The following is an 18,936-nucleotide window of genomic DNA, read 5'->3' as shown; positions in this document are numbered from 1 at the left end:
CTCGTGTTAACTGTCTATTGGACTAAAAAGTTATATATTGCCATGCGGAGAAGAAACTCGTGACTTCCTCAAGTGATGGTTGACTTGTTTTTCCGATAAATCTCATGCCTCGAGACTGATGTCTTATCGGGCTATTTGAACAATAACTCATCTCAATGCATGGTGGTCCCATCCCTTGTATTTCATCTCGACACCGCTCAACACTGCCCACATGGGCTCTTGCTTCTCCCCCCAGTATGGCAACTCTGCGTAACTGGGCACCCTCTGATGCATGTGGTTTTCTCTGAGCGGAGACCCTCCTTCTGTCACTGCTGGCTCTGTGCAACTAGGCACCCTCCTATACACGTAGCTCCCTGGGCTCCCAGTCTGGAACTCCTGCCACCTGATCAGCCCTGCTGGGCCCTACTGCTTGGCGTCCCTGAGGCGCTGGCAAGCAAGCCTGTGGCACCAGGGCTTTACTGTGCTTAGCAATAACAAATGCTGTCTACATGAATCTGCCTCCGCTTGTAGTTCCTGCCACCAGTGACCTTGTGCCACGGTTTTTTCCTATCCCTCTATCACGTGTCCTGCTGGCAATGCGTCTCCACTTTCCTCTACTACGCGTAGAGTAGCCCTGTATGTCCAACTGTCCAATAACCTGTAAGCTCCAACAGACCAGGAATGGATCCCATGCGCTACTAGCCTGGAGCTCACCTTTGTATACCCTTATGGATTAACAATCTGGCCAAAACAATTATAAGGATGGTACTCACCTTCCCCTTCTTTCTTATTATTCAGTCTTCTGCTGTCCCCAGGGTTTCAACCTGTAATCACCGATGGTCTCAGGAGGAATTGACTGAGCTGACAAACTTGAGGCGGGGCAAATTTCTGAAGTTTCCTCTTTAGAAAACTCCTAGGGCCATGGAGACAAAGTGTATGTCCTGGACTGAGCCCTCATTTGTGAGAAACGATGTTCACTTTTAAAATTTCAAAGGTTTATTAAACCTTAACAACATACAACAAAAGACTGAATAGGGAGAAAAAGCAGTGCTGGGAGCCTAAGATTAAACAGCCATGTGCTCACCTACCAAATGGATGCTCTGCCTTTTCTATCCTTAGCCCCTCACAAAGTCTTGTCAGTCAACTCCTTTTGCCATCTATCGGTGGAGATCACTTTCTTACATCCTAATTGAAGGTCAGGTGTTGCTATAGTAATGAGCCTGCCTTCTCCCAAATGTCCAGTGACAATATGAGGGGGAGGGGAAAGAGGACTATGGGGAGAACATATCATAATAACATAACTATATATCTGTCCTGGGGTGACTTTATGATACTGGTATCCCCAATCATCTGGTTTATGTTATATATTAAGTTCTGCACCTTTAAGACTGGCTCTGAAAGCGAGAGTAGGGGGAAGAAGAAGCGCACAGTTTGTGTTAAGGAAAAACATCACTCCCACACATCCCGCTCCTGGACTGTGGTGTCTGCAGCATGGACAGACAGCGGGACAGAGCTTCTCTCTGGCTTTTAGTTAGCTTTAGCTAGCTGAGGCAGAGGAGTTCCCTGGACCTTTGTTTTTTCCCTTTTTTCTTGGATCTGTGTAAACCTGCTCTGGACTGAACACCCAGCCAAACCCCGGGAGCTCACGCCTGTGGCCCACTGGGGCCTGGGCCTTGGCACTTTCCAGCGCCAGAGGGACTGATAAGAACCTGAGCGAGCCAAGCTACACCACATGAAAAGGACTTTTCTTCCTAGATTTGCCATCCCATCAAACAGCGAGAGGTTTTATTATTTAATATTATTCAATTTCTGTTAAATAAACAGCTTTTTCCACTTCCCTCCAAGGAATTTTTTTCCTTTCCCGGACCAGTTGGTGGGGAGGGGTCACTTCCCTGGGGAAACCCCCATTTGGAGTTTTCCTCCCTAATTTGCCCTAAACTAGGACAATATCAATAAAACTTCCCTTAACATACACATAATATTCATTCCTTAATTTTGACAGCCAACCATCTCATTGCTCATCTATAATATGCTAGATCCATTTTTTCTTGCCTCTTGTAAAAAAAAATAAAAATGAAAGGTATAGCTGTGGGGATCCACAATGTTCTTCCTCTCCCTGGCACCTGTGAGGAGTGATCTTCTCCCAGCCCTTGCTCTGCTCCCTCACCATGTCCTCTGCTCCTTTCCCACTCACCCACGAGCAGTTGGCTCCTCTCCCTGCACACTCCAACCATTCCTTTGCCACTGAAGGAGGTGAAAACAGGGACAATATGGGCTGGAAGGAAGAACTCTGTAGTGAGCCGGAGGAGAGCAAAGTGAATCTGATGAATATAGGGAGCCTTACATCCAGGAGGAGAGTAACTCCTCAAGGGGCATGATGTATGGTGGAAATGGGACTGTCAATCCAAAAGCTGTAACATCTTCAAAGAGATTGACAGCAACACTTTCCCATTTCCATATGAAATGCTTTTCCTTTCCTTTTTCCTTTTTTCCCCTTCCCTTCCCTTCCCTTCCCTTCCCTTCCCTTCCCTTCCCTTCCCTTCCCTTCCCTTCCCTTCCCTTCCCTTCCCTTCCCTTCCCTTCCCTTCCCTTCCCTTCCCTTCCCTTCCCTTCCCTTCCCTTCCCTTCCCTTCTCCTGTTATGGAGAATTTTCAGTCTACAGAAACAGATGTTGCAATATTGGAATTTCCCATGGGAGAGATATTCCAGTGTTTGTTCCATTTTAAACAGGGCTAGAAAATAAAACTGAGATGATAAATGGTTTGTTTCTTCATAGCCATTGCAGAGGCAGGTGTTTGGAGGGTGTGCTAGACAGATGTTGCACATTGCTGCAATGACTGTAGGACCAATTACCGTTGATCTCGATTTTTTAAATCAGTTTTTAAATCTGCTTCTTGATTGATGTCAAGAACAGTCAATTACGTTGTGGTTCTGTGCCATTATATGCCATATTCAGGTTTGCTTAGGCCAAACCGATGTACTAGATTCAAAATTTCCCCAAGATAATATATTTTGTTTGGGAACTAGTAAATGTAACCTGATTTGAAAAACAGCCTGCAGCACTTTTGAGTATATGCCTCCCTGTCATCAGCAAGCTTAACTGGGGTTAAGCAGAGGGAATGAATATGGCAGGAGTCCTGAGGGACTTTAAATAAGAAGGACACCTGTAAGTTTCTATGGCTTTTCTTGGACTCCCTTTGCTACCTTAAAACCACAGAAAGTTTCTGGACTAAAATCACATGAAGAGGGTAGAAAACAGGTTTTAACCTAGTGCAGATATACATGGTTTCATTAACTAATGCACTTGGCAAGCACATTAACTCAACCCTGAAATGATGAGGTACAGGGACCAGCAGCAAACTGTCAGGAGATGCATCAGAATGTAAGCTGTTTAAGAACAATTAAATAAAGGATTTAATCTGAAAAACACTACTGCTCTGTCATAATTGGTTAATTAAACCACAGCCAATAAAATTATCTACCATAATAGAGTCCAAATAGAGAAAAAGAGGAAAGGTGAACCAAAAGACAATATTATGTTTTAGTGAGAAAAAACATTACCTCCCAAAAAAACAAACAACTTAAATCTTATATGCTTTCACTAGGCAGAGTTTATATAGCACAAGGTCTTCAGCCCACACCAACCTGAAACAGAGAACTTAAGAATTAGGAATCAAGCCTCAAGAAATTATAAATGCTTTGACTAAAAGAGGGGGGTCTGACAAAACTATATGAAATGCTTACTGCTCCCACAAAAGCAGAAAGAGAGCAAGACTACAAGATAAGATAAAGAGCTAGAATGCGCAAACAGGATGCAAGGACAAAGGCACCACAGGATAGGGGGATTTTTTGGACCCCTAAGCCGAGAGAAATGGTATCAAAGTCTGAAAGACGGTCAAAGGATTAAAAGGAGCATGCGCAAGGAGACAGGTGAAAAGTTCGACTGAGAGGAAGATCGCTTACTTCATCCCAAAGACACCCAGATGACCAACAAGGAGCAAAGCGAAGTCACAAAGAGGCGTGGAGCTAATTTTAATATGAAGCAGGGACAGGTGGGGTTAGGAAGTGAATATATATTAGGCGTATTGTGTAAGCCTGGTTTGTAGAGAATAAAAAGAGAGGGGCAAGTCTCCAGGGTGTGCATGTATCTGGAGGAGATATCTCCCATGCACCTAAGCGCTGAATAAGTACATACCTACTCTTATAACTTACTCTGTGGGTTATAGAGTTTTCTTTCCACATATCAAACCTTTTGCTGTAAAAAGATGAAGTACTGTGCCCTGAAATGGGACTGCTGCAGTCCCTCCAGTTTTGTTAATACTCTTCCCAAGTGGGAATCATGCTCCCAGTGTTCATTTCATCTTTCCCTTTTGTTGGGGGTTGAGTTTCTTTCTTTTGCACTTATGGAACATTTTCCCATAAGTTGCTAGGAAACTAACTGTTAAGTACTTATGTATACTTAAGAAAAACAAAAGAAGTAGCCAGACTCAGGGGAGAGAGAAGGAGATACCTAGAGATTTCAGCAGGCAAAAGACAGCGGAGGAGTTGTGAGGGTTCTCACTCTTGGTTTCAGAGGACAGTCAAGATGTTATACTGTGAGCAGAATTCAGTGTCACTGCTGTGAGTTAAGAAAATTAGAGAATTAAGATTTTAACTAAAATAGGAGTAGCTTATGAGAAATTTTAAAGTAAAAAAATAAAATAAAAATTAAGATAGAAGCAATGTAGGACTAAGCAATGTAGGCTTAGTTAAAGATACGCCTACAGTTGTAGCCAACAATTGCCAAAATGAAATGAATGGTCCAAAGATATACATATATATCATTCTGCTTGTCTTAAGTTGTATTTGTAGAAGGAGACAAGGATGGACTATTGTGGAAAAGAACCATGTCTACACCTGCAAGCAAGAGATCTGAACCGTGTCCAGAGAGCACCAGAAGAGCTGCCAAGAAGACACAGTTGAAAAGTTTAAGCCTGAAGAAAAAAAAGATTTCATCAAAAAGACCCCAGACCCATTTCAAAAGAAGAACTGAGCATGCCTAAAGTGGTGTGGAGCTCATTACCACATGAGACGAGAGCAGGCAGAGTCAGGCAATGCATATATATGCTATGTATAGGTGTATTGTGTAATCCTATGCATATGTAATACTTTGGGGAATAAATGGAGAATAAGGGGCAGTGCGGGGAACACATGTCTTTGGGAGATGACTCCAGCATGCCTGGATGTAATAAACGTCTCTTCCCTAACTTTGAATAGTTAGAAAGTTTTTTGTCTCTGATTTTACTACTTCAGCTGGACAGTCCTGTACAGCCTCGTCCTTTCTGTGGGTGAGCCTTTGCTCGTAAGAGCAGCTGTTGGACTGAGACCTTATTAACAACTGTCTCACTAAATGAGGGACCTATCCCCATCTGCTCAGGTGCCCGGGATGTTGGGCTTGCCCCTCTCTGCCCTGCTGGGAGCCTGGTGCCACTGTCCTGCTCCCACTGCTTCTTCAGCACTGCTCTGAGCTCTTGCAGCCCCGCACCTCCTGCCTGCCGAGAGCTCCCGCTGTTCCAACCACAGCTCAGGAGCTTCTGATACTTCTTGCCTACCACCCTGGGATTTTTTACCTCATTCCTGCCGGCCCACCTTGCTGTTTCCGTAAATCCTGCTGGAACACGGGGATCGACTGCCCCAGGGGGGTTTGTGCAGCAAAGCCTCTCCTCCATCCTTTCTCCTTCCTGGCCGAGCCGCCGTTACCGCGTGCTCCCCGCGCCCCAGCGCCCCCTGCAAGCGCAGGGGAATCACCGCACCTGCCCGGTCCCCTGGGAGCACCAGTGCCCCTGCTGGCTGTGCCCGGAACTGCATGGAGGGGAAAGTGCCTGCAGCTGAGAGAAGGCGATCACTGGGTTCCTGCTTCTGTTAATGCTATGGTTGTTGTTTGTTTGCTTTATTACACATCCTTGTAAAGAACTGTTATTCCTACCCTCATATCTTCACTTGAGAGCCCTTTAATTAAAAAATTATAATAATTCGGAGGGAGGAGGTTTACATTTTTTTCATACCAAGGGAGGGTCCTGCCTTCCCTAGCAGACACCTGTCTTTCAAATCAAGACACCTTTGCAAAGAGTTCTTCACCTCTGGGGGCTAGTCCCCACCGAGGGAAAAACAAACAAACAAACAATTTAAACTACTAGCCATACACACAGCCTTGCGTGCTCAATGGGGGTCATACCCCACAGCAAATCATACAAGAGAGAGTACTTTTGCACTATTTTTTTCCTAGCAAAGAGGTTGCAGCGCTTCTAGTGCCACTGAGAATGAAGGAGGTTTGTCTGACACCACCCAGAGAAGACAGAGCTATCCCTGCCACTCTCTTCAGCCAGCATTCTGTGACAGCAGCCAGCCTGGGCTCTGTGAGGCCTTGGGCTGGAGGAGCCAGGTTCTGAAGGTGGCTCCTGGTGGCTATTCCTTCTTCTGCCTGCTCAGGGGCATTGACTGAAATTGCAATCAGAGGAGGCTGAAAGGACCCAGGGGTGGAGGAGAGAAGCAGGGATCCTCTTGACTTTGTTGCCTGCTCAGCTTACAAGAATATTTGCCCCCTTTCAGGGCTAGAAGGGAAGAGGCACAGAGAGATAGGAGAGTTCCAAGACAGTTTCTTTTCTCTTCCCCTCTCCCACAGTTCAACCTTGGCAGCGCTATTAAATTCCTCCCCATGGCACTTCCAGGCTGTGAAATTCCACACTGCAGCAGAGAGAAGAGCAGGCATCAAGCTAGTGACACATCCTCACCCCAGAGTAACCAAGCTGAAACTCTTCCTCTACTCACCCAAATTAGCCAGATTGTAGCCAAGTTCATTTGGACACTGCCAGCTGTCCCAAGCCTGTAGTTCAAGGACCGTGGGGGCTGTGCGTCTTTCTCATTTTGCACCAGCCTTCTGGAGCAGAGGCGTTCCCCACGCTCTCAGCACCAGCAGAAGGACTGATTCATCAAGCCTGACTCTCTGAGGCAATCTGCCAGACGACAGAGCTGCTGGTGGGGTTTCTTGATGCTGTCAGCTGTCCCATATGTCTATTGGGCAGCTATTGCCTGTGCAACCACTCAGAAAAATTCTGAGCACAGATATTTACATAAGAGCCAATTCCAAAATCTAAGCAAATTAAATAAATGGATAATTAAAGAAAAAAAAAGTATTGGGTTGAGCAAATAGCACTTTTATTTGTTTTCTTGTCAAAAGGAAATAAATTATGAGACAATAAATATATGGCAACACTTAGAAAAATGCAAAGTGATGGAAGAGGAAGGGGGGGGATGACAGATCGGCATATACAGCATGAATTCACACCTAGTGCTGGCTGTCTCAAACAGTTCATCTCTGCAAATAAACTAATCTGTAAACCAGGAGCAGCTGAACAAAAGAGGCTTAGGGCTTACCTTTCTGTCTCCAGGGATTTTCCAGCCGCCCTAAAACTTGGCTGTAGCCATGTAGTGGATGGATTCTTTCCCATCCAAGGATACCAGAGTATCATCTCTGTTGCCCAGCACAAGTGCATCTGTCTCTGCTATTGTGACACACGGGTAATTTTGCTTTCAGTCTACAGTGCCCTCTGCCAAAGGCCAAAGCCTGTTTCCTTTTCTGGACAGAGCCACTTTATTGGATCTTTGAGAAATGCTCTAGGACCTAATATGATCATGTTGTGACTCTGAGGGGTTATTAGGGCTGTGACAGTAGGGCAGATAAGCCTGCTGGCCAGGCTGCTTTTCCCTGCTATGAAAATCAAAACATTTAATTTTAAACATATACAATTCTCAATGGCATTACAGTTTCAAGGTTTCTTTAGATAAAAGAAACCTTGCTTCCTCAGCTAGGGCTGGACTACCATTTTGTTTGGCCCTATTACAGATTATTATGATTTAGAGGGTATATGTCTTTACTGTGATCATATTAGACTGCAAACCAAGACACATTTGGGGGAAATGGTAGTGTGACAATGAAATAACCCATACCTTGTTTTCAAAGACATCTATTACCTCATATTTTCTTTCTTTGCTACTGAAAATTTGAGCTACATCTCTCCTGTGCCCATTTAAGAACAAAAAAAGATAAATTACTTCCTTACAGTACAAGCCTTCATTGAAAATCTACAAGTACAGCACTCAAAAAATTACATGAAGCATGAACCTGATTTCTGCCTCAAATTTTAAGATCCTCAGCTTGTCTGAATCCTCTTCTTTCATCTTTCCCTAACCAAAGCATTGACACAAAGACACCATCAACGTCCCAAATGAAGCCTCAAAATAGGTTTAAATGAGAAGCAAGTGTTGCATTCAGCTTGCACTGTATCATCTGTAAATAGACTTTTTCTCATTCTGAGTGCAAACGTTTTCCTCAGAAAACCTGCCTTTTACAGTCAACTCCAAAAATAAGCAGACTTCTAAGGGCTAAAGCTAATCAAGACTTTATAATATAATCTATTTAGTGCAGTATAATATTTTCTTTATTTATTTTATTTTTCCAGTGCTATGTCTTTTCCAGTTTTATATTTTTAAGTCATTTCTCTAGGAAAACAAGCTGTATCATTGCTATTATATGTTATGGTTAATCAGTTCCATCATTGTACAAAAAAAGTATATTTTCTTCTGAAAACAGACTACAAGCAGAAAGCCTTGTGTGAAATAGAAAAGGTGTAATAGGAAATTCAGAGCAAGCAATTAGATAGGTAAATCTGCAGCTATGCCAGTGAAATAAGGCACTATGTTCTGGCTGTGTTTGGAATTTTGACTTACTTTTTCCCTGCCCTCCTCTTTGTCCTGTCTCATGTATTTGATAGATAAAATAGTCCTACAGAACCAAATGAATATAATTGCTTGCACAACCCTCAAAACAATATTCATAGTCAGAGCTCAATTGTTCAGCACAGGAAAGACAGGAGAATTAGGAACCTACTGCAGGAGGAGCAGGTACCCTTTTCCAAGACCCTCCTACCAAGAATCTAAAACCACATCAGCTTTGAAAAGGGTAAAAAGGCTTTCCAATGACTTCAGATGGGAGCTGTATGGGGTGGGGTGTCAGAAGTCTGGGGAGGTAGGAGCTGTCAAGGCACCCTCCTTCGCCTGTCTACAGCCTAGAACCTGCATGTGAGCAAGTAGGAGCTCAGTTAAGCAGAATGATCTCAACCTGGCAAGGCAAATTGAATAATATAGTGTTTTAGAGCACAATATGCTTTTAAGCATCTTTTTATTTGTAACTGTTGCAAAACATCTATGGGTTAAAAATAAATAATCCTCTCCTTCAAGCAGGCATTTTTCAGCCCTTACTTTTACTACCTGTTCAACACACTTGAACGTACTTTCTTAGTAATCTGAATTTGTGGTGATCCAGTTGAAATGAAAAGTGAAGTGAGGAGAGGGAGGAACTTCTTGGCTACAGATTTAGAACGACTAGGAGTAGTTGTCACACTCAGTGGTTATTGATACTTTTTCATTCTTCCTGAAAGGACCCAGATATCAGAAGATGTGACCCAAAATGAGGAAGATATTAGAATGGATTTCTGACACCAATTAGAACTCAATGGATGAGAAGTAGAGAGAAAAAGAGTATTGGGAACTTGCTGCAGGCACTGAAGTGAAAATGCAGAGATCAAGTAGAGCCTCTTGGGTGGTTAAATGTGCATTACATGCACAAATTACGGATATGTTAAAGATTTTCAGTTGGAAATCAAATTGTTGACTCACCTGAAGCTAAATAAAAAACTTATTTCAATAGTTAATTTTGGCATCAGATGTATAACTTTATTGCAGTAAAGGCGGGGGGACAGCTTTTGGCACTTAGGTTCAGAGCATCTGAGAGAGGGGATATGGCAGATGTTATGGGCAAGAACTAACTCATCCTGAATTCCCCTCAAGTGAAAATACTCAGCCTTATTGAGCTGAATTAATAATTGGTAGCAGAGATAAAACAGGTATTGCTGTTTTATGCTGAATCACAGAATTACAGAATATTCTGTATTGGAAGGGACCCACAAAGAACATCAAAGCCCAACTCCTGGCCACACACAGGACTGCCCTAAGAATCACATCATGTGCCTAAGAGTGTTGTCTAAAGTGATTCTGATTTCATTTCCACCTTGTGCAGCACCCCTAGATATGGGGTGAGATGGGAATCAGGTGATTTGCCTTCATATTCAACTCCTGAGGCTGAGCTTGGGGGTAGACCTGTCACATACAACTTCTCCACAAGCTTCAATAAATGTTATTTGGCAGGACTTAAACTTTGAAGGAAATAGGAATGCTTCCAAGATAGCAGCAGGTGCGGTCCTACAGTGCTCTGCCCTTCTCTTCTGCGGCACTGCAGCACAGCCAGCAGCAGTGCAAGCACTTTCTCATGAGCCCTCACATACATCTCACATGCTCATGTCAGGGGCATATCTCCCCTAAGGATAAGGGGCCATTTAGTATTTTGCCTTTCTGTGTCAGGGATCAAGCAAGAAAATGGTCTGGGCAGCATCCACATGGCTGGGCTCTGGTCATCCTGAACTGGACTTGCTCTGACCAATGTATTCCTCATCAGTTTCTGTACAAGCACCAAGTGGATGATAGTTTCTCACAACAATCTAGGATGCCTTTAGGGACAGTACTGAGATGTACATCTACTTTTATTGCATAAATTGATTTTAATATATTAATTTTATATTTTATATTTCTATTTTCCACTTCATTTTCTGGTAATACACATATTTTTTTCTCATTTTCACTACATTTACTTTTTTATTCTTTAAAGATTTCTCATATTTCAAAGGAGGGTAGGTTGGTGGGGAAAAAAACCAAGCACAAACAAAAAACCGAGCAAAAAACAGCCCCAAAAAACCCTGTTCCTGTACTTCCCCCAGTAAAAAAAAATAAAAATAATAATAAAAAAACCCCAAAACTAGATTAAAATGTTTTCAGCAAACACAAATAAAACCCCACAGTCCCAGAATACAGGCATCTATAAAGCAGCTTCTTCATTATGACTGATGTCTTGCAGCAAGCTTGCACTTGCTGAGGATACTCCAGAAGCCAAAATACCCTCCTGCTGCAAACCAGTCTCAAGTGATCTGAAGTACCAAATGTCCATGCCAAACTTCCCTCTGCACTAATCATATAAATTTTGCTTCCTTTTGGACTGTGATGTCATGTTTTTATTTCTATAGTGGCACTATCTACCTGTCAAATACAAAAGATTAATACATGCTGATTAACGTCTTCATTTGCTGTCCTCCCTCCTAGTTGTTGTTTTATTTAACTTTTAAATATGTAAATTATTTTGCCAAATCAAGGTTTGTATTCTGCATACAATGCAACTGGAATAGCTCAGCTCTTATGCTGAGGTTGAGTCAGGAATTTTGCTCCAGGTGTGAGCCATGGAAGCGGGTCAGTGCCTAGCAAGGTTGGAGATGGGTAGAACTGAAAATTGGGTAGAAGTGTGGCAAGTGTGCAAGTGTGCAAGCCTTTATTTGTCTGAACCCAGTGACCAAATCTCAAGTGAGGACAGATATTCAGGTCTTTCAGAATAAATGAGTCCTCGGTCTTTTCCAAAGCTAACCAGTACTCTGTATATCTAATTTTCCTCAGAGAGAAAATTACATAAACACACTTTGCTACAGCATCAGGCTGTTGGGGCAATTTGCCCTACCATCAACAGGATAGGGCTTCCTCTTTAGCTGGAAGATCTCCACACAACAGGCTTTCCTTGCAAGAAGCATTAGACAATGGCATCCTCTCTGATGCTCAGTGTGTCAATGCTGTTTGAGAGAACATCCTTATGTGAACTAGACATTCCTGAAGTTTGCAGCACCTCAGCCATGAAGCACTTTCTTATTGACATGCACTTGACTAGAAGAGTGCATGGGTATATTTATACCACCATGCTGTGGGAAATTCAAACTCAGTTAATTACTTCCTCCCCAGGTTAAAGTATCCATAAGTGCAAACGCCAAAGCTATTTTTTGCTCATGAAAAGGAACTGAACAATCACCTGATTGCTAAACTGCAGCCAATATTTAGCTCAGAGGTGACAGGATAGTGGGGATCTATGTTCAGCCACCCTGTAAAGCACTTGCAGTGAAAGGAGCTGTGTAAATATAAGTCATTATTATATTGTTTAAGTAATCAAATTTATGGCACCATTGTTTAAATAAACTGGAGATGTGGAGCCATTTATTCATATTTTAATGCTTGGTCTGCCTGCTACATAAAATATGTATTTAAAAAATAAGCTTTCAGAAATACATAATTTTTTTTTTCTCAGGGCTGAATTTATGTTAGGGAGACAATAGTGCCATAGTAATTCTTAATTTGTACAGCTGTTTTAATCACTTGTAGTATGAAATACCACAAAATAAATCAGACCTAAATCTCTCATAAATCTAATGGCAGTGTTGCACTTCAGATGCACATTTTTAAATGGCTGCATCATTGCTTTAATTCAAAACACAGCCAGAAGGCTCAGTATGACCTGGGAAGTTCTACAAAACACTTGAAGATTTATTCACTTTTGAAAAAGTAGTGAATGTATGTATTACACCAATGCCTACTGGCCAAAATTGAGACTTGGTCTCCCATCATGTAGGGTGCTCTATGCATGAAAACAACACAATCTCTCTCCCCAGATGCCCTTATTGAATTCAAGTGTTGCAGTTATAGAGTCCTCCATCTTAATCATTGATGTCTACCCCTGTTGCTGCAGACAACACAAGGACTTCAAAGCAAGTCTCCCTATTTATTTATGTGGGCTCCTGGTTCTAGAATATTTTCCAATGTGTTTATCCCTGTGAAGCAAGGTGGTACTTTTACCCAGGTTACAGATGGGAAACTAAGGCTCAAATATTTTCTTTTCAACATATTTATATTTAATTTCAATTCCTTATTCAAAATGAATTAAGCTTACAAGTGCATAAGTTGCACTGATCTTAAGTCTGATATTTTACACATCTGAAACACTTTGGAGTCCAGACTGATAGGAGCAGGTAAGATTTTTATGACAGAGGAGGTTTTCTAGTGTTCACTCCTTTATCCCTGAGTCCAAGGACAGACATTTCTTTTTAGACATTGGTCTTCTTCCGTCCCTTTCTTTATTGGACAGTGGTTACTCTTTCTGGATGTTTTTCCTTCAAATAAGGAGTGATTTTCAGTTCTGCAATTTGTAACAAGCTTCTGGTCTCGACTAAAAGTGATGGGTACAATACACATTTACTGGCATTGTTGTTGATATTACAGAAAAGATGTAAAGAATGGAAAGACTGCAGTATTAAAACCTACAGAGGGCAGATCCAGAACCTACTCATTAGATCAGAATCAGAAACATGCATACTGAATGCATTAAAATAGATAAAAACCTAATATGAGCCTGATCAAAGGCCCTGAGATAGCAAATACAAGGGAAAGTCAGATGAGAAAGCAGACAAACAGTGCCCCTCCTGCTAATCTTCATTATAATGGCATTGGTATAACCAAAGTCAGACTTCAGATTCTGGTACCATTTCAGCTCATTGCAAATGGGAGGCCCAGCAGAAAACATTTGCTAGAATCTCCCAAGACTGGATTTTTTATTGAGCCATTGCACCGTACTTTAGTCCCCTTTTGCACCATCCTGCCAGTGGAAAATCACAGATGGCATGGAAGGGGAAATGGGACTGATACTCTGGGTAATGATCAGGAGAGATGTTGACATCAATGGAAAGGAGAGAATTTCTGCTTTCACTCTTTCACAATGAGTACAATGTTCATGAAAAATTCTTAGCAGACAGAGCAGCAGATTTCTGTCCTTTGTGCATACATTTCTTGCTAGTGAAGCAGGATTCCTAATAGCTGAGCACAGATGATGTGTCTCAGTCCTGGAATACTGTCTTAGCGTATATTAAGTGCCTATCATTTTAGCAGCTAAGCAGTATCATGTCCCATTTAGCACATACACAGCATTTTATAGAGCAGAGCACTGTAGAAATCCTTTTCCCTTAGGTTTTTCCACACATTCATTGCAGTGCTATGCATCTGACCAATTAAAGCAAAACAGCTTTAGTTAATTAACTCTAAGGGAGTGAGTGGTTCCCTGACTGGAAGTTGTAAGAACTGGCTTTAATATTATGAGTACCATTGATTAACTCTCAGACACTGGACAATCACTTCATCTTTCTATGCTTCATTTTTTTCCCTGGTGCAAAATATAGAGAGAAAAAAATTTGTTTTCTTTGGTGAAGTGCTTTTGAGAGCTGTGAATGAAAAGAGCTATGCATCACCAGTGAATCATCAAAAAAGGCCTGATAGGAGATTTTTTGAAATAGCACTGTCCTCACTGAGCTTCTGAAAAATGGAGCCACAACCAAATAAAGCAGCAAAGGGCCAAAACCTCACTGAGAGGCAGAAGGGGGGACATGATAAAAATTTAGGGGTTGCCTAAAATCTTGACAGCAACTTTTCTTCCAGACTAGGCTGGCAAGGTGGCATCTTTCTTCATTTCTGCCTGTAGTACCCAATTCTCACCCATCCATCTCCTAGGCTGCATGTCAGTGCTTTTGCATGGTTTGTTTTTTTTTACCCTGGCCATCCTCCTCCCTAGAAAACTGATATATCCAACCACTACCAACATCTGACAGCCCCCAAAAGCTTCTCTTTCTTGTTGCAGGGATATTCCTGTTCATTGGGCAAAATTAATTTTACAATAAACATATGACTTATACATCTTTCAGAGTGTTTTTCAGCCTTACACTGTTTAAGATCTTAATTACTGCTGAGCTTTTGCCAAAAGCATTGCCTTGGGGAAAAAAAATGGCACTAGCAGGTTTTCTTTCATTTTATTCCTTATACTATATCGTTACTTTGTCTTATCCTCTCCTTCTGCTTAACTTCACATAGTTGCAATTCCCAAAGCTAACACACTGGTTCCACTGTACATTAACCAGAGCAAAATAAATAATTTTCACTTTCTAATTTATTTCAAGATCTTTTTATAATTGAGGAATGGAGGTGGAGAGAACTGAATTTCCTCAAATAATTAAAAAAAATTGAATAAATATAATTTAAAAAATGGTTTTTGGACTTGCTGGTCAATATTCCTGCTTTTGGCAACAAGTGAGTGAATTTGGAGAGCTAAATTGATCACTTTATTTTTTCTGTTCTACAGCTGATTCAGATGAAGGTATTGTTGGCACAAAATTTTGTCCATGTCAACTAAGCATTCTGTTCTGGAGAAGCTTTAAAATTAGATTTCATTGCAGGAGGAGGATGAGGGCAAAATGTCACATGAATGTTTATGACCTGTCCTTTTGACTTCCTCATGCTAAAGAAAACCACCTTGTGGTAAAGAAGAAAATAATAAGGCTTGTTGTGGGATCTGGAGGCTGAGTACCATGACTTGATGAGTGCCTCAGCTCTCCCTGTGGGCAGCAGGTGAAGAACAGAATAGCCATCAAGTAATAACACCAAACCTACCATGAAAATCAGTGGCTTTGACTGTATTTTGGCCACAATTTATTCTCAAAATAGATTCAAACCCCAAATCCCATTATACCTCTATGAGATCAAATTTTTCTCCACTCCTTCAGGATGCTTATAAAGCTATAAGAGTTGATATGCTTGGTTCTACTTTTCCATGAGATTCTGACTTCTGCTGGTAGATCATATACAACCAAAGATACAGTTCAGTTCAATGAAATCTTTGCAATAAAAAGGAAGGATAAGGAGTTTTTTTACTGCAAAAAAAACAGTAGTACTGTTTTCCTGTACTGTTACTACACATTTTTAGTCCCTAAAAATTTATTACTGCTTCACTGCAACAGCAACTCCTGCTTTATATCATTAAAAGTCAGAGGAGTTGTAGAACTGGAGGATCATAAGGAACATTCAGGGTTTGCTTTTGAAATTATATCTACCTCTTCTTGCATTTAATATGGTATAAAAAATTAAATACTCCAAAGTAGTCAGCCATTACGGTTGTGTAAAACAGATGTTAGTGAAATAAGAAACGAGCTCTTTCATGTAGGTAAAAAATGTCTTGTTAGCAACCCCAAATCTTGAATCACAGAATAATTAGAGCCTGTGTTATGGGTAGACAGCACAAACTTCCTCCCACATTGCTTCCTCTCTAAGTAGTCTGTTTCAATCCCACCTACAGGAGATGGAAAGGGAAATATCTGACTTCTAGTCTTCAAGTTTTCCTTTCTTTGTTAAGCGTACTAAAGAGACTACCAACTTAGTACCATTTTTTCCCAAATTGAAGATTTTACTGAAAACAGCTGTTGGAAAATGAGTACTACAGAGATTTGCAATGTGTGACTCAGACAGAAAAAGTGATGAACAGACCAACAGGTAAACTGAGAGAATACAAATTTATCAGATGTCACTAATGGTACTGGTCACAATGCCATCTCAGTTCAAAGTCAAAGAGTAAAAGACTTATGTTGATTTTGCCCCCAACCATAATCAAAGAACCAAACAAAAATGCATTTACCTGTAGATAAGGACTTCATCATCTGAGCAGTTATACTGCAGCTGATACATTTTTACCCGAGGGGCTGACTTGCTGACTGTCCACTTGACCAAAGCTGAGGTAGTGGTCACATCTGACACCAGGACAGCCCTTTCTGGTGGGCCTTTTGTTTCACCGCGATTGGATTTAGTGGAGCTGGTGATGTCCGAGAGCCTGGATTTCGGTGGAGCTGTTTTGCCTGTGCCGTTGCTGAGATGAGGAAGCTGAACAATTGAGAGTTCAATTGTTGCAGTGGATTCTCCTGCAGCATTAGCTGCTATGCATGTGAATGTTCCGTAGTCCTTGGAGGTGGTGATATGTATATCTAAGGTGCCATTGTCATAGACAGCTATCCTTGAGGAGTTTCCAATGAGACGGTCATCAGGGGCCACCCAGTGAATGATGGGAGTGGGATCTCCAATGGCTTTGCACTTCAGCGTGGCAGTTTGGCCTTCTAAAACCAGCAGCTTGTGAGTATGTTGTGTAATAAGAGGAGGCTCACAAACAAATTCCTCTTCCCGTACGTACCAGAAGTACCTTCCCTTTAGACTTGGAGGAGAAGCACAAGTTTCCATATCGTCGTCTCTTTCAAGCCGCCTTAACCACAGTAGCTCACAGTTGCAATGCAGTGGATTTCCCCCAAAGCTGAGGGACAGAGGTGGTGAAAACGGTGTAACAACCAATGGAATAACTTGCGATCTGGCAAATATAGGGTCAGGGGGGAGCTTCTGAAGTCTGTTGGATGTTAGATCCAATCTGGCCAATTTCTGAAGATCTGCAAATGTCCCCTCTGTTATATAATCTATTAGGTTGTGATCTAAACTGAGCTGATGCAAGTTTATCATCTTTCTTATAGATTCCCAGGGAATGTTTCGGAGGTTATTGTAGGAAAGGTCTAAGTCTTCCAGTGTCAGTAAAAAATCCTCAAAGGCTTCATGAGAAATGCTGCTTAGCTGGTTGTTGTTTAAAATCAAATGCTGAAGGTTAATTAAACCTCTTAAGGTATCCTCTTCAATCTCAGGCAACCTGTTGCTGTCCAGATGTAAGGACCGAAGGCTCTCCAAGTCGGTGAAAGAGTAGGGCTGTATGTAACTAATGGTATTTCTGGACAAAGTAAGGTCTACAAGTCCAGACATATTGGCAAAGTCTTGTCGGCTGATATTGATAATAAAGTTGCCCCCAAGACGGAGTTCAACAGTCCTTCGATCTATGTCCAGTGGTACAAAAAGGAGACCCTTGGAGGGACACAAAGTCCCCAGCGACTCAGACAGGTTCTGACAGACACAGTATTTTGGACAAGCATCGACTGTGACAGCCATTCCAAACACCAGGATGCCGCAGAGCAATTTTTCCATTTTAAATCACTCAACAGTATCTGAATGAAAGGAAAAGAGTGAAAAGGAATATCAGCAATTATGATATCATAATTATGATTCCTTTATTCTTATGTTTTGCATTACATCTACCCCCAAAGAGACTTTGTGATGCCTCCTCTCAGAAGTCACACCTAATGGCATCAGCCCTCCAAGAAATGACGCTTATGTGTTAAAAAAAAACCTCCCTCCCTCCCTCCCTCCCTCCCTCCCTCCCTCCCTCCCTCCCTCCCTCCCTCCCTCCCTCCCTCCCTCCCTCCCTCCCTCCCTCCCTCCCTCCCTCCCTCCCTCCCTCCCTCCCTCCCTCCCTCCCTTCCTTCCTTCCTTCCTTCCTTCCTTCCTTCCTTCCTTCCTTCCTTCCTTCCTTCCTTCCTTCCTTCCTTCCTTCCCCTTCCTTCCTTCCTTCCTTCCTTCCTTCCTTCCTTCCTTCCTTCCTTCCTTCCTTCCGCCACTTCCTTCCTTCCGCCACTTCCTTCCGCCACTTCCTTCCGCCACTTCCTTCCGCCACTTCCTTCCGCCACTTCCTTCCGCCACTTCCTTCCTTCCGCCACTTCCTTCCGCCACTTCCTTCCGCCACTTCCTTCCGCCACTTCCTTCCGCCACTTCCTTCCTTCCGCCACTTCCTTCCTTCCGCCACTTCCTTCCGCCACTTCCTTCCGCCACTTCCTTCCGCCACTTCCTTCCTTCCGCCACTTCCTTCCGCCACTTCCTTCCGCCACTTCCTTCCGCCACTTCCTTCCTTCCTTCCTTCCTTCCTTCCTTCCTTCCTTCCTTCCTTCCTTCCTTCCTTCCTTCCTTCCTTCCTTCCTTCCTTCCTTCCTTCCTTCCTTCCTTCCTTCCTTCCTTCCTTCCTTCCTTCCTTCCTTCCTTCCTTCCTTCCTTCCTTCCTTCCTTCCTTCCTTCCTTCCTTCCTTCCTTCCGCCACTTCCGCCACTTCCGCCACTTCCTTCCGCCACTTCCTTCCGCCACTTCCTTCCTTCCGCCACTTCCTTCCTTCCTTCCTTCCTTCCTTCCTTCCTTCCTTCCTTCCTTCCTTCCTTCCTTCCTTCCTTCCTTCCTTCCTTCCTTCCTTCCTTCCTTCCTTCCTTCCTTCCTTCCTTC

The 18,936-nt window shown here is 42.5% G+C and overlaps 1 protein-coding gene across 1 annotated transcript in view; it reads right to left on the bottom strand.

Moving 5' to 3' along the window:
- The window catches only part of LRFN2 (leucine rich repeat and fibronectin type III domain containing 2), a 55,013-nt gene extending 37,196 nt beyond the window's left edge, over positions 1–17,817 (bottom strand). The window contains exon 1 of the mRNA XM_058835640.1: positions 16,445–17,817. Coding sequence (XP_058691623.1) covers positions 16,445–17,817 — 1,373 coding nt within the window. The remainder of the gene's footprint in view (positions 1–16,444) is intronic.
- Between the last annotated feature and the right edge of the window lie 1,119 nt (positions 17,818–18,936).

This window comes from Poecile atricapillus, chromosome 3 (genome assembly GCF_030490865.1).
Source record: "Poecile atricapillus isolate bPoeAtr1 chromosome 3, bPoeAtr1.hap1, whole genome shotgun sequence".
Taxonomy (NCBI): Eukaryota; Metazoa; Chordata; class Aves; order Passeriformes; family Paridae; genus Poecile; species Poecile atricapillus.
This window is presented reverse-complemented; position numbering and strand designations above follow the sequence as displayed.